Genomic DNA, 15,091 nt, shown 5'->3' on the forward strand with positions numbered 1-15,091 from the left:
GACCCCAAACAGTTTACAACCCAGCACAAACACTGATCTCCTTGCAAATACTCTAGTAACTTAAACTGATTGTACTCTAAAAGCTCCAGTGCACTAAGGGGCTAATAATCTACTTCTTCCTTCCCCTGCGTGAGGGGGTGCAAAATACACAGATGCGTATATGTTCATATACATAAACACTTGAACACACATAAAATCAAAGAATGGTTTGGGTTGGAAGGGACCTTCAGAGCTCATCTAATCCACCCCCCTGCAATGAGCAGGGACATCTCCAACTAGATCAGTTTGCCCTGCCACATCCAGCCTGGCCTTGAATGTCTCCAGGGATGGGGCATCCATCACCTCTCTTGGTGATCTGTGCTAGTGTTTTATTTCCAGACATCATTGATCTTCACCTAACAAACAAGCCAAAGGACCAGCTTGTACAGCTCATTTATAGACAACTTTTCTCCTGAATGCACTGTTTCTCTCTCCAGCAGAAGGAGAGGACAGGAGCACAGGTGACACCATCTTCTCTGCTGCCTAAACACATGGAATTTCACCCAAGCAGAATTAATACATGGATTGCCATGCTGAAACTGTGTGTTCCATGTTTCCTTATGTGTGCAATGGAACATCTTGCTAGTGGTTTGAAGCTGCAGCTGGAGGTGAACAGAGCTCTACCTTAACCATGAAGGCCCTGAGACTACAAGACACACGCAGGAACACCAAGTCTTAGTCATGTGTGCTCCTTAATCAGTGAACACATCTGACAGACTTGGTTGTGATCTCACTGAGAATCAGTTTGCCCATCTGTAAAACAGCGACTGCGCCACTCCCTGTCTGAGAGCATAGGAAATGTGTTTGCACACAAGTCAAGTGCTATGGTGTTAGAACTAAAAAAAAGAAATCTGAAAGAAAGAGAATTACTTTAAAGTACATCTCAGATTACGCCTAAAAGAAAATGCCAGGGGGCTATGCAAAGTTAATGCAACAAAATCAAATCAAATGTCCATTTACTGCCAGTGACAGGAATCTGATTAAAGTACTGTCTATTTTCAGAATGTATTAAGTACAGGGGGAATGACAAGATTATGCAGAAAATCTTGAATTCGGTATTCTCTAGTCTTTCAGCTTTTGGTTTTGTCACTATAATGAACTTTTGTCATAATTCATTTGGCTCCAGAAGTAGAGAACTGAAAACCAAACAGATGATAAATAATTATAAATCTGGAGCCCATTACTAACAATTACAGTGTTTCAATTCACCATATACTTGTGTGATACCATAGCAATTAGAAAAAGCATCTTCAATGAGTTGTCGATATGTTTCAGAGTTGAACCAGAGGGCTCTCATACTTAATCGGCACTGTTGAGTAAAACCTGTGCTTCAGAGCCATGACAGAGCCAAAGGAAATAGCAGCACTGCCCAGATGCACAAAGGTTCAGGCTGCCACTCTGCCACCAAAACCTTCTTGCCTCCTTTTCAAGCATGGTCTTCCTGTATTGGTCCTCTGGCTTGAGTGACAGACACCAAGACCACCCCCACCAGGCACTTTCCTTGACTAGTTTGATTGAGTTAGTTATTCAGGTTAGCTTAACAATCACCTAAAACTGACAATTTGCAACTGGAAGTGAAACCTCTGAATATGTATTTATCAACCAGACCTGGCAGGGAAATGCTAGAATCAATGGAAAGACATGGCTCCTTTTTTGCCAGGACTGCAAGATACAGCCTATTGCAGCAAAAGGCAAGCATTTTAAGAAATGATTCAAGGATAAGTTTATCCTTTGAGCCCTAAAACCCAGTCTGTTTTGCAGTACTGTACCCAGAATTTCTGGACCTTGTTTGCATGTACCTCCAGCTCCCATTCATTGCTCAGTTGCCCTCAGTTCCATCTCCTGGTCCAACTCTACACTCTCTTCTCCCTTCTCTTCCCCAGGAACCAAACAGGATCAAAAATGTATACTTGAAGAGCATTGAATCCCTCAATGAAAAGAAATGGCAAAAAAGCAAAAGCAGATATGATAGAAGAGGAAAATACATTCTAAACAGGGAATAAACTTGAGATTTAAAAGGCTAGAAATACATTTTTGTAAGTAGAGAAGCCTAGTTTGTCTCTCTAACTGCTAGGAAAAAAAACAGCAAGTTTTGGGACGCACAGGCCCACCCTCAGATATCCAACAGGAATAAAGCAGAAGGTGCCTTATACCCAAGTTTTATATTTGGGCCATATAAAACTTGACAAAGTAGAAAATTTGAGCATAGGATATCATGATTTCCCCTGTGACTGCGCTAGATAAGCCACAGTGGCCCACATGGTGCCCCACATTCAACTCTACTCACCACCTTTCAAGGAGGAAAGTCCCCTTGAGGTCAATCCTAAGCAAAGCTCCTCAGAACTGAGTCCACAGAAACATTTCATGTCCCTGTACCTAAACCACAGTTTAAACTGCACCCAGAGACAGTGGGAGCACACAGGCTCATCTCCCCCTTTCTACTTCGGTGTTAGTGAATTAACCTGCTACTGCAGGTTGTAAGCCTGTGTTCCAGCAGCAGTGTCCCACATAGGGCATGCCATCAGCTCCTTGCAGTCTGCCACATGTTATCAGCTGCTGGTTTTAAGGCATAGATACAAGTTTGCTCAGGAGACAACCATGCTATCTGCTGATGTTCCTGCTGTCCCTGACTTTTACTGCTCCTCACAGCTCTGCCTTTGGAGCTCTCTATGAAGTTTTAGCTCCTGGGCACCAATGAAGTTTCTTTCAACTCGCACAACTTCTTTTACACTGTTAATCTGTTAACAGATTGTTCCCAGCAGTTGCTCAGCCAATGATAAAGTGGGGACGGTGTAACTTTCCAACAAGCACAGATAGATCCAGGACTGGGTATTTGCAAATGACCAAAAGTTCCCCTGTGCACATCAGCACACAACAAACCTGCCTTGACATCTGTGGTTTGAGTTTGATGCCCCAGATCCATAACATCAGTTCTACACCAGCAGTTGAGCTCTGATCTCATTTATTTTGGGTTTAATGAGGAGCAACTTTTCCCGCAAGCACTGCTTCTGAAGCTTAAAGACAGTATAGACAGGAGAGTAAGAAATCAACTGGGGTGTGTCTTGTGACCACAAGTATTCAGCACCAGCTTCTACTCGCTTTGAGTCTCACCATCAGCATGAGAACAGGACTGTGGGGTGTCAGAGGGCAGGCTCACTCCTGGAGTAGAGTCAGCATTTTCTGGACTTCAGTCATGTACAAGCCACAAGTAACTGTCTGCATCCCGAGTGAGCCTCTGCTCTTTGCTATTGAAAACTGCCAAGTTTTGCATTCACTGCAAGATAAAATAGGGCATACATTTTTCATAGAAAAAAAAATGATTCCCACAGGTATTACTTGAAAGGGGTCTTCTGATTTCAGCTGATGTGGACTGATTTGAAGGGCAGTAGCAAATCAAGTAGTAAATGTTCAGTTCCTAATCTGTGCCCATCATTTGCCTAGTTTAAAGAAAAAGAAAAAAATGAGTGAATTCCCCACACAGTCAGATTTGATACCACAGACACCAAAGACCGTGGTGTGTAGGGTGAGTCTTGGCAGCTACAAACATTTCTTGCCACTTGCGTTCCCTGTGTGTCACTGGCAAGAAGATTCTTTGAGATACTGTTTCTGCTTCCCCTTCACTGTGAAGGGTGCTGAGGGCCTGGCTGGGAAGGCAGCCCTGAAGATGGCCATGGAGATATCAGAGCTGCTCGTTTTCAGCTGCAGCAGAGCAAGGTTACCAGGATGCCCAGCAGGTCCCTTAGTTACTGGACTGTTCTTATATCAACCCATGGGGTTTACATTCTTTTGACTCTCCTCCCCATCCTGGCCAGCAGAGAAATAGGGAGGAGAAAAAGCGGAGGGCTCAGGAAGGGTCCATGCTACACTGCCACCCTCAGGACTTATGCAGAAGCCACCACAGCAGCAACAGCATCCCAAGGCACATGTCCTCACATGGCCTGGCCATGCCTCCAGCCTGCTCATTCAGCCTCGGCTCCATTGCTGCTCCACTCAAGAGCACTCTCCTATCACAAGCGCTCTCCCCTCACAAGCACTGCACCACTCACAAGCACTCTCCCCTCACAAGCGCTCTCCCCTCACAAGCGCTCTCCCCTCACAATCACTGCACCACTCACAAGCACTCTCCCCTCACAATCACTGCACCACTCACAAGCACTCTCCCCTCACAATCACTGCACCACTCACAAGCACTGCACCACTCACAAGCACTCTCCCCTCACAAGCACTCTCCCCTCACAAGCCCTTTCCCCTCACAAGCGCTCTCCCCTCACAAGCACTCTCCCCTCACAATCACTGCACCACTCACAAGCGCTCTCCCCTCACAAGCACTGCACCACTCACAAGCACTCTCCCCTCACAAGCACTCTCCCCTCACAAGCGCTCTCCCCTCACAAGCACTCTCCCCTCACAAGCGCTCTCCCCTCACAAGCGCTCTCCCCTCACAAGCACTGCACCACTCACAAGCACTCTCCGCTCACAAGCACTCTCCCCTCACAAGCACTCTCCCCTCACAATCACTGCACCACTCACAAGCACTCTCCCCTCACAAGCGCTCTCCCCTCACAAGCACTCTCCCCTCACAAGCACTCTCCCCTCACAAGCACTCTCCCCTCACAAGCACTCTCCCCTCACAAGCCCTCTCCCCTCACAATCACTGCACCGCTCACAAGCACTCTCCCCTCACAAGCACTGCACCACTCACAAGCGCTCTCCCCTCACAAGCGCTCTCCCCTCACAAGCACTCTCCCCTCACAAGCACTCTCCCCTCACAATCACTGCACCACTCACAAGCACTCTCCCCTCACAAGCGCTCTCCCCTCACAATCACTGCACCACTCACAAGTGCTCTCCCCTCACAAGCACTGCACCACTCACAAGCGCTCTCCCCTCACAAGCACTGCACCACTCACAAGCACTGCACCACTCACAAGCACTGCACCATTCACAATGCTCTCACAATCACTGCTGCACTCACTACTGACCTTCATTCACAAGCACTCTTCGCTCACCGGTGCTCTGCCCTCACAAGTTCAGGCCCACTCACAAGCGCTGCCTCACTCTCAAGCACATGACCTCATGGGGTCAGTCACAAGCGCCGCCTGCCACTGGCCCTCTGCTTCTTCACTGCTTTCCTCACAAACGCCACCTCACTCACCCACAAGCGCTGCCCGCCCTTACAGGCCCTGCCCAAATAACGGCAAATGCTGAGGTAGCGCCCTGGATCTTGGAGCTGGGTGCGCTCTGGAGCCAGGGGTACCAAGGTCAGCAGGGGGGATTTCACACACACTGCGGGGGGGTGGTGATAGCCTGGAGAAGGCTGCATGGAGACCTCATAGCAGCCTTCCAGTATCTGAAGGGGGCCTACAGGGATGCTGGTGAGGGACTATTCATTAGGGACTGTAGTGATAAGACAAGGGGTAACAGGTTGAAACTTAAACAGGGGAGGTTTAGATTGGATCTAAGGAAGAAATTCTTTACTGTTAGGGTGGTGAGGTGCTGGAATGGGTTGCCCAGGGAAGTTGTGAATGCTCCATCCCTGGCAGTGTTCAAGGCCAGGTTGGATGAAGCCTTGGGTGACATGGTTTAGTGTGAGGTGTCCCTGCCCATGGCAGGGGGGTTGGAACTGGACGATCTTAAGGTCCTTTCCAACCCTAACTATTCTATGATTCTATGATGCTGCGAAGTGGAGCTGCGGCTCGAGGGGTCCAGCTGCAGGCAGCGCTGGCAGCACACGTTGTTGCATTGCTCGTACAGCAGTGGGAGCTTCAGCTCTGCTGGCTGGAGAGCTGACATGAAACCACACACAAGCACCAGGGCTGGAAGCGAGCCCTGGAGAGCGTCTCCAACAGCCGCCTGTCCAGCAGGGCCAACTTGCTTTGAGCAGAGGAGCTGCAGACTCTGAGCTCCAGCAGACCTTCCATCCACAACCAGTCTGTGATGAGTTCTGGTTTTATTTCTGTGCTTATGCAACTCATTTATACCTGCTCAGAAGCTCCTGTAGCCAGACTTGGAAGTTTTGATGTTTGCCTTGTGTAGTTTAGAGGTCGGGCAGGGCTTGCTGCCCTCTGAACTGGCAACAGCCGTCCTTGAGGTGACGCTGCTGCGTGTCCTTGGCCGCAGACTGAAGGAACAACGAGCAGCTTTGCGAGGAGAGGGTACAGTGGGCTTACATGATCGGTACAGGGCTTTGTGTTGCAGATGTGCTCTGTGTGCGTGTATAACCAGAACTGCTTAGAAGAAGCACGTTCTGCCTCCTGGTTATTGGGGATTAACATGCTTTTGCTCGTATCAGCCCAAGGAGTCCCCACCCCCTTCCCAGTATGGAATAAAAGGAGCACTAACTCTGACTTATTATGGCACTTCTTGTTTTGCTCAAATAGTGGGTTTGGAGACAGAGCCTTTTTTGGTGCTGGTAACTCCCCACCCCAAAGAGGTTCAAAAAGCTGAGCACTCCCTCCAAATGCTGTGAGAGGATGTCAGTGGTGATAATGCCAGACTTGCTGCATCTTAAAGAGTAGCTAACATTAGGCTGCAGTTCTGAGCTCTTGTGGAAACTGTATTAGCTGCATGAGGGAAGGACTACTCCCAGGAGGCCAAAGGTTCTCCTAACACTTTGAGGAACTAAAGCATCTGACCAAGGATACTGGCATGAAGAGAAAGGGGCAGCTGCCACATTTTCCTCCACACTAGATGCCTGTGCCAGTTACACACCCATCCTTCACTATAGCACCAAAATATGAATACAAGCATGGCCTGAAACCTGTTTAATGTCTTGTACTTTGAGCCCAGCTGCTAACCGGAAATGGGAAGTACTTTTGTTGTGGATTGGGATTGCCCTCTATTTGTGGCACCTCAGAGCTCAGTTGAAGGCCGCTCTCACTACAGGTGGCTGATGCTACCCAAAAGGTAAAAAGAGGGCATGAGCTCCCCAGGTCTCCAGGAAAGCACATTCTGAATCAGGACATCACTCCCTGCGCCAGGGGCTGAATGCTGCTTTGTGGTGGGGGGCATATTTCTGCTTCTTCAAAGAGCTCATTCCTGCTCTCCACCATGCTACTGTACAGTGAAACTACACTTACAAGGGGACACAGTTTGGTTTCTCAGTTCACCCAGGCCAGAAATTATCTATCTAATCTATCCATCTAATCCACCTCACACATTTTCTGCATGGCAAATAACTTGTATCTAACATGCTTAAAGTAAACCCAAGAAGCCACATGCTGACATACTTAGGCTCTTATGCCTGAATTATACTGGGAAGGCCCAAGTTTTGTCTTCAGAGGATGCCTGGCAGTGCTTTGGAAAGAGAAACTGAAATGGGTGTGCTCTTGTCTTAGCTGTAGTAGCTCACGTGGTGGAAACAGTCTTCATTAATATTTCATAGGCTATTGGAGCTTCAGCCAGGCAGCAAACCTAGACATGACATACAGTACGTTAAACTTCATAAACATTCAAAACTTATTTTGTATTCATGAGTTTACTGACACAGGCAGAATCCACATGCAACTTGTAGAAGTAAGACACCATTCCTCATTGTGTCTCAGAAGTAGGTCAAAGGATCGTCTTTGGTTTTGCCAGTCTGGTAACCATCAAGGCTGGGACCTTGGTTCTCTTGAGGAAGGCTCTGAAACACCCTTAAGTGGACGTATTCAGTATCAGAAACCTGGACCTAGAAATAAAAACAGTGGGAAAGTGAGGATCATGGGTTCAAAGCAGTTCAAACAAAAGAATGTTCTTTATATACTTGGAAGAAGATCTTTGCTCAGGAGCTTACTTTTAGGAGTGTGTCCATTTTTACTTCAACAGCTCTTAACCTAATATATAATGGGAAGTTTAATACCTTAGGCACCAAGAGGTCACTACGTACTTTCTGGTAGCTGCAACATGGCACTATGTTTATTTCGGTCTGGATTACATCTGAGCTCTAAGTCTTCAGGTAAAATACTAGTGATGTGGAAAATTCAGAAGTATAAAATAATGAATCTTGTCACAGAACTCATTCCAGTTAATGCTAAAATGAGTAACTGTTTCCTGTCACTCGCCAGATTGGGGAAGAGGAGACAAAAAATCCCTTTCCAGTGTCATAAATGGATTTCCTCCCAGTTCAGTAACATGTCAATCTTCATTTCTGAGTAGTTTTGTCATGAGGCTTAGCATGGACAGCAGACAAGTATTTTACATTGCCTAAGTCAGCAATAAGATGGCACAAAGGGAAGAAACACAACTGGGCGTGACTTCTGGCTTTACTGCAGCCTTCCTGTAGATTGTTCCTCTTCATCACTCAGTACTTTGCCCACAAAAGCACATCTCACAGGACCAAGGGAAGGAAAAACATCACTGATGGAAGTACAGCTCAGACTAGTCATATAATAGGTAATCTATCAATATAATTCGTGGTGCCCACAGAGCAGAAATAACTCTTAAGAGTTTCTTTAAGGAAGGGCTTGGAAAAGAGGAAGGTTTGGCAGTATCTGTGTTCAACTCAATACAAGAAGCGTGGAGCAAATGCTCATAATGTCTCTCTGCAGAGTTACTATCTCTCCAGTCTATCTCTCAATTTAATTAATGAAGATTCTGAGCCTTGTCTAGGGAGCATATCCTGCCGGGCATGTGTCTACATGCATGTGGAGTTAAGACACAGCAGTCACATGCAAAGTCAGCTCTATTTCCAGAAAGCCAGCCTGCCACTAAGCAATGCTTTCCAGCCATCAGTTGAAAATATGCCCTGCTGAAAGCTCCTCGGATTCTTGGATAAAGTTTTCTAGTAGAGGATGATGCTATCAGGGGGTTCTAAATTAAGCACTACCCATTTTACCTCTGCAACAGAAAGGGGGCTTGAAAATACAGGAAGAGCTCACAGGCAGGCTGTACCTCTGCAGTATGTGACACAGAATCGGAACATCAACACACATGCTTGCATAAAAAACTAGTCTGCAGAGTATGGGATGCTTGCATTACATTACAAAATTCACTCTAACTGCCCACCAGAGCCTCAGACTGCCTTCAAATTCACCACAATAAACACAAATGGAGGACACAGACGCAACAGGAAAGCTACTCTGCCTTGAAAGGATACAAAAGGAGGGCAGAGTAGAGAAGAAATAATTTGAGGTGATATGACAATCCATACTCTTTGAGTGTATCCTAAGAAACTGACTATTCACATCTGAGGCAGCACAGTGAATGTTTTACAAGTTTTCATAGTCCTGTTCTACAAAATTGCCAAATATAGGAATTTTATAAGCATCTGTTAGTCACATCAGGTGGTTTCCTACTAAATTTGCTTTCCTTTCTTGTTTTAGGCCACTATGCAAGTCACCTACATTGTTTAACTACAAACCATAAGTACAAAGCTCCTGTAACATATACAAACCTTAATAAAGTAGTTTATCCCAGCAACCACCTGAGTCTTATATACTATGGCTTTAAACATGCCACATGTCCTGTTTACTCTGCTTTCAAATTGTGTCTTCACCTGTAAAAAGAAAGGGGAAAATAGTTGGCAGGTTCGTGTTTCTTTCCTCTCTACCACAACAGTTTTCATCCTTTCAAACCACAACCTTAATGAACTAAACCCAGAACCCCCAAAATAATTCTGTTCACACCAAGATCTCCAGCCCTCTTCCCTAGCATTGCCTCCAGCATTCTTTAAAATCCCCCAAGACTTAAGACCTTCTAGCTGATGTAGGTCCTAGGCTATAGGGTTCCAGAAGAAACAGTGCTCTATGCTGACAGCATTCACACTCAGCTCAGTTAGATGTTTATGAACAGTACTCAGTTTAAGCCCTGTGGATCTTAAAATATGCAGTTCAGATATCTACAGACAGTTGACACAGATAGTTCAATAAAAGCATTAATAACTGAATAAATAACATTGCCAAGCTCAGTAAGGGTGACTAGAAGGAAGACAAGGCAGAGGCTTAAGTAAATAATTATGCAATCCCAAGAGCAGATGGACCTTGGGCATCCCAAGGTGTACAGGCGCTCTTCACAACTTCCCTCAAATCCTATGAGCTGCTGCTTTGCTTAGCAGAGCATAAAATCCCACACAATTGCATCATGAAAGGGTGATGCTGTTATACAGTTGGAAGCACAGCAGGATTGCCCCAACATAAGGCTTGTTCCTGCAGAATATTTTCCTTACAGAATTATATGAAAGCCTTTGTTGGGGGGGTGAGGGGGGTGAGCAGGGATAAGAGCTCTCTCCTGAAGAAGATTGGAGCTGTTCAGCCTGGAGAAGAGAAGCTCTGTGGAGACCTCAGAGCAGTTTCCAGTATTTAAGGGGCCTGCAAGGATGCTGGAGAGGGACTCTTCATCAGGGGCTGTAGCAATAGGATGAGGTGTGATGGGTTCAAACTGAAACGGGAAGTTCAGCTAAGATATAAGGAAGAAGTTCTATACTGTGAGCGTGGTGAGGCACTGGCACAGACAGCCCAAAGAAGTGGTAAATGCTCCATCCCTGGCAGTGTTCAAGGCCAGGTTGGACTGAACCTTGGGTGATATGGTCTAGTGTGAGGCATCCCTATTCATGGCACAGGGTTGGAACTGGATGATCTCAGTTCCAGTTGGAACTATGATGCCTCAGACACGGGGCCAGATTTCCCCTGCTGCTCACACCTATCTCACTTGCCCTTTCAGCCTAGTAATTACAGGACTATTTAATCTTTGAGAAGACAGTACCACTGTAATTGGTGCTGAACCTAAATCTTGCCCTACACTTTGTGTGTTTCAGGAAAAACTATAAATCTTCTTCTGCAGTGAAAGGTGACTCAGAGGAGCTGGGCAAGAGTGATGTGCCTATGAAACTCGGCAAATGCAGGGTGTAACTGACCACAGCCTGTGCAAAAGCTTACTTTATCTCAACAAAAGGGGGATCGGGAAGTATCTATTTTAGATAAATAGCTATGTCAGTTGAGTGGATCAACTGGTGGTGTAAGTCTGAGTTCATTAAAAGAATGTGAACACCTCCCAGAGGTAGGCAGAACAGTATGGGGGGAGTGAATACAGCACTCTGCCTATGAACTGAAGAATTTTGAAGACAACAGCAGGTTTGAACTGGCTTCCATCCATGTACTCCATCCTGGTGACTGAGGATGCCTACTGTCATGACAATGAGTATACACCACATGGAGAACACATTGGTGGTGTCACTCCAACTGCTCTATTTGCTAAGGCTAATATATCTGTATTATGCTACCAGTGTATTTGTCTCACTCTGCTAAATCAAAAGCCTCATGTACCATCAAATAGTATCAAATAAGTAAATTAGATATTAAACACTATACCCTCCATATGTGGAATATCTCAAAGAACGTGGTCGGAGTACTCTGACACCAGCCTATGCAGCCTATTTACAGATATCTCCTGGTGGCTCTGACCTTCCACATGCACAGCCCAGCTCACCTTAAGTTTGGTATCATTGTTGCCTGGTGTCAGCCTGCAAGGTAGCAGGAGACATGGAATGGTGCTGGTGCAAACTCTGTCCTCTATGGCACAGCGAAGGAGGAAGCTGGGAGCACTGCACATAAGGCATGTGCAGCCATATTGGCCAACATGTTCACTACTTCCTGTTTTTATTTCTTCAAGGAGGGCACAAATTACACTTCATGCTGTTGCCAAAGAGGGATGAGCAGCTCTTACAGAGCTAGGAGGGTGAAGGTGACTGGTTGGGTGCATCACAAAAGCAGCCTTCCCAATCCCCTCCCACTCCTCAGGATACACTTCATACACTTAAGAGCTGCTGCACTGCAGGGCATTAGAGGATCTGTAGAAGTGTTGTTCACACAGCTGCTTTCAGAGTGGGACTGAAGCAACCAAACACCATGCAACTAGACTCATGCTGCCAGGCTTCCTAGTGGGCTCTGCATCTTCACTGTGACTCCAGAAAACACTCCAGAGATACCAGCAGAGAACATGCCATTTATCCATAGCCTTGTCATGTGTATATCTTTACTGCATATTACACATGGTTTGTCCTAACCATGTCCTTCAGTGAGGAATTAATTCTGTCAAGTACAATCTTCTCCTCTGAAACATACCAACTTAAGTTCAAATAAGTGACCTCAGTGCTGGCATAACAGACCTGGCCTTTGAAGTATACATCAACATTATTAACTGAAGGAATCCAGTTTTACTATCCCTTGCAAGGATGAGACAGAGAAGTGGTTCACCTCAGTCTTACCAGAGCACTGCCTATGTAGAACGCTGAGAAAACACTGGCAGGCAAGGGAATTCACACATTCAGCACTAGCTTCTTCACTTTAAGCACTGGATCATTATCACCACCTGGTCTCCCACCCTTTACACAAACTTCTGCCCTTGGCAGACAGAGAAATCATCTTTAGATAGGTCACAACTCACCTCGTCAACAATATGCTGGATTTCTGGAGTAGCAGGCTTGGCCTCTGATAAGCCCCCAGGCATCATAGTGGCAGGTAACTTCTCTGAAATGCTGGGTGGTTCTGAAGGGGGAAGTTTAATACAGTATGAGTAAAGTCAGCAGGCATCTCATATATATACATACACATGTCATGGAATCATGTGACCTGTAACACATGGAGCCTACCATTACTGAACTGGAGAAGGAGACAAATGGGGAATAGGGGGGAAAAAAGCAAAAAGCAATGCAAACCACTGATAATACTAAATGTAAGAACCATTTTAAAATCTTAAAGTGTGTATAGGCTCCACATTAATAAGAAAAGCAAACAACAGCCTCCAGCTACCTGCATCTTAAGGCAGTTGGTTTGGGCCACAACTAGAACTTCTTGCCCCTCCACCCATGTGCAGATGACTAGTCTTACTTACAAAATGGACTAGAGTCCCACCCAGTATTTCCCAACACCATCCAATATCAGAAGAAAGCATGCAGGAATTCCCTTACTGAAATTGTACTGTCTCAATATCCTTGCAAGCGAGAAACAGAAGCAGATAGCATTTTAGTTTTAGTGACTATACTACCCTCTGTCTAACCAGAAAGGTGTCAAGGTAAACACCAGAAACAGAAAGGGAAAAATTAAATCCTAGGTTCAAGTACTGCAAATAAGTTGTTTCTGCTTCTTTCACATCAAACCTATAGTTGCAATCATAACAATAGCTGAATATGCAGTACTATTTACAGGCTTTTATGAAACTCTTGTGCCAATTTCCTGGCAAAATATGATCCCTCTCACTACAACCATGCTTACTTCAAGCGCAATGATCAAAGGCGAGTGGGATATGCAGATCTGGTTTGAAAAGGGTGCTTGGGCAATCAGGGAGTTTCCGACTAGGACTGACATCTCCTGAGTAATCTGAAGCTACCCATGCGCTGGTCCGCTCACAGGCAAGGTTGGATCTGCTGCTACCAATGCACCTTATCTGCTTAGCATCTATCTATCCATACCGACAAGAGAGAGCAAGCCCTTCCAGCCTGTGGAGAGGATGTTTTAGGTGAGGTGCGGCTTCCAGAGAACTGGTCCAACCCTTTACACCTGAGGTTTAACTGCCAGGCCTAGAGAGCTTGGATGGTGGCAGCAAAGTCCGCAGGTCATAGGTTTTGTAAGTGTCCTTCTCCTAGATGGCAGACCATACAAGGCAGGATGAGCTCCATCAGCCCAGGTTTGAACACAGGAGTTTTCCTTCTCCTAAGTTCTGAGCAAGACTGGCATTTCCTGGGTCAATCTCCAGTGACCGCTATCGCGAGCCCACTGAGGCACCAGCGGTGCTGCAGTATTGCTATGTCTAGGTGGGATTCTGACTTAGAGGCATTCAGACATAAGCCCACAGATGGTAGCCTCACACCAGTGGCTCCTCAGCCAAGCGCACGCACCAGGGGTCTGAACCTGCAGTTCCTCTTGTACAGAGCAGGATTACTATTGCAACAACACATCATCAGTAGGGTAAAACTAACCTGTCTCACAACAGCTGGTAAGGAAGAACCAACACCTCATGACCACAGAAAAAGCTGCTCCTCTTTGGTATTCCTGCCACTCACCTCTCCAACAAGTGGGAGGAATGCTGTTTCAAAGCTAGGACCAGAGAAGCAGCAAGAGACCAGGCAATCTTAGTCCCTAAGGGTGAGTACATGGGGGTATGTGCTGCACACAGGCAATGGATATTTCTGCTGGAATCAGCATAAGGGAATTTCATAGAAACAAGCATGTTCATGGCCACAGCAATAGTGGCTGTGTAGCACAGACTTATCAGTGTCCTAACCAGGTTCTCAACACTCCTCAGATGACAAACACTGCAACAGACTGTAAACAAGTACTTCATATCTAACTTCAAGGCCTGTTCTGGGTACAAAGGACCCGAGATTGAGAAAGCGGGGCTGTAGAGGACCTAAACTCAACAGTATATAGATAAAAGTAAGGGCATGTTACTGATAAAGATGCAGAACTTCCCAAACTCTGAAGAGCAGTGATACTGTCAGAAGAGTGGATGAAAGGCATTTGAGAAAAAACAGCTGTCCTGAGACATCTTTTTGAACAAAAAGTGTACCCAGTCCTTGAAAATGAAGTGTTAAAACTGGGATTCTGCAACGTTCTCCAAATTCACTGCTTGAGATCAGGAGTTCCTCAAAGCCCAGGTCAGGGAGTTAACAATTCAAGCTGATGAGCTCAAATGCTTTGCATTGCACAAGACCCTGCTGATGCACTCAATGCTGATCCTCTTCCAACATGTCCCTACCACACATCTTATTCACACAGGAGGACAGATAAGGCAACTAACTGGAAGGGCCAGCTCACCTTACTGAGGCCAGAAGCCATGGGATGTATCAACAATCACATGGCATCAGTGCTACACCAGGGTGTTTCATAAACCTCTCCATTCACCAGGATGCAGATCTAACTCCCTTGGGAAGGGATGTTGATAAGATCCCCATGGCAGCACTACTTCCCTAAAGAGCTCTTGATTCTGATTAGTAGGAAATATACATGAGCACAAAGACTAAGAGAATTGAATTTTAATCCTCTAGGTGTGAAACCAAGAATGTTAATGTTGTATGGAATTTATTCACTGGATTCTGTATTTCTGGGTTTGCTGGGTTTTGACTTACAAGTGTAACAAC

General features: G+C 45.9%; 1 protein-coding gene across 1 annotated transcript; it reads right to left on the reverse strand.

The window, feature by feature from the left end:
* Positions 1 to 7,479: 7,479 nt before the first annotated feature.
* Positions 7,480 to 12,553, reverse strand: CSTA (cystatin A). Its single transcript, XM_005146653.4, has 3 exons — positions 12,400 to 12,553; positions 9,413 to 9,514; positions 7,480 to 7,708 (listed from the first exon to the last, which is right to left on the reverse strand). The coding sequence occupies exons 1-3, from the start codon at positions 12,463 to 12,465 to the stop codon at positions 7,580 to 7,582; spliced, it is 297 nt and encodes a 98-aa protein (XP_005146710.3). The 5' UTR covers positions 12,466 to 12,553; the 3' UTR covers positions 7,480 to 7,579.
* Between the last annotated feature and the right edge of the window lie 2,538 nt (positions 12,554 to 15,091).

The sequence above is a fragment of the Melopsittacus undulatus genome, chromosome 2 (assembly GCF_012275295.1).
Source record: "Melopsittacus undulatus isolate bMelUnd1 chromosome 2, bMelUnd1.mat.Z, whole genome shotgun sequence".
In the NCBI taxonomy this organism is placed as follows: Eukaryota; Metazoa; Chordata; class Aves; order Psittaciformes; family Psittaculidae; genus Melopsittacus; species Melopsittacus undulatus.

Excerpts from the sequence above, each read along its gene's own strand:
- CSTA (XM_005146653.4), bottom strand. The coding sequence starts at position 12,465 with ATGATGCCTGGGGGCTTATCAGAGGCCAAGCCTGCTACTCCAGAAATC. Across the intron at positions 9,515-12,399 it reads TCCAGCATATTGTTGACGAG|GTGAAGACACAATTTGAAAG; the intron begins GTGAGTTGTGAC and ends TTCTTTTTACAG. Across the intron at positions 7,709-9,412 it reads GGATAAACTACTTTATTAAG|GTCCAGGTTTCTGATACTGA; the intron begins GTTTGTATATGT and ends TTTTATTTCTAG.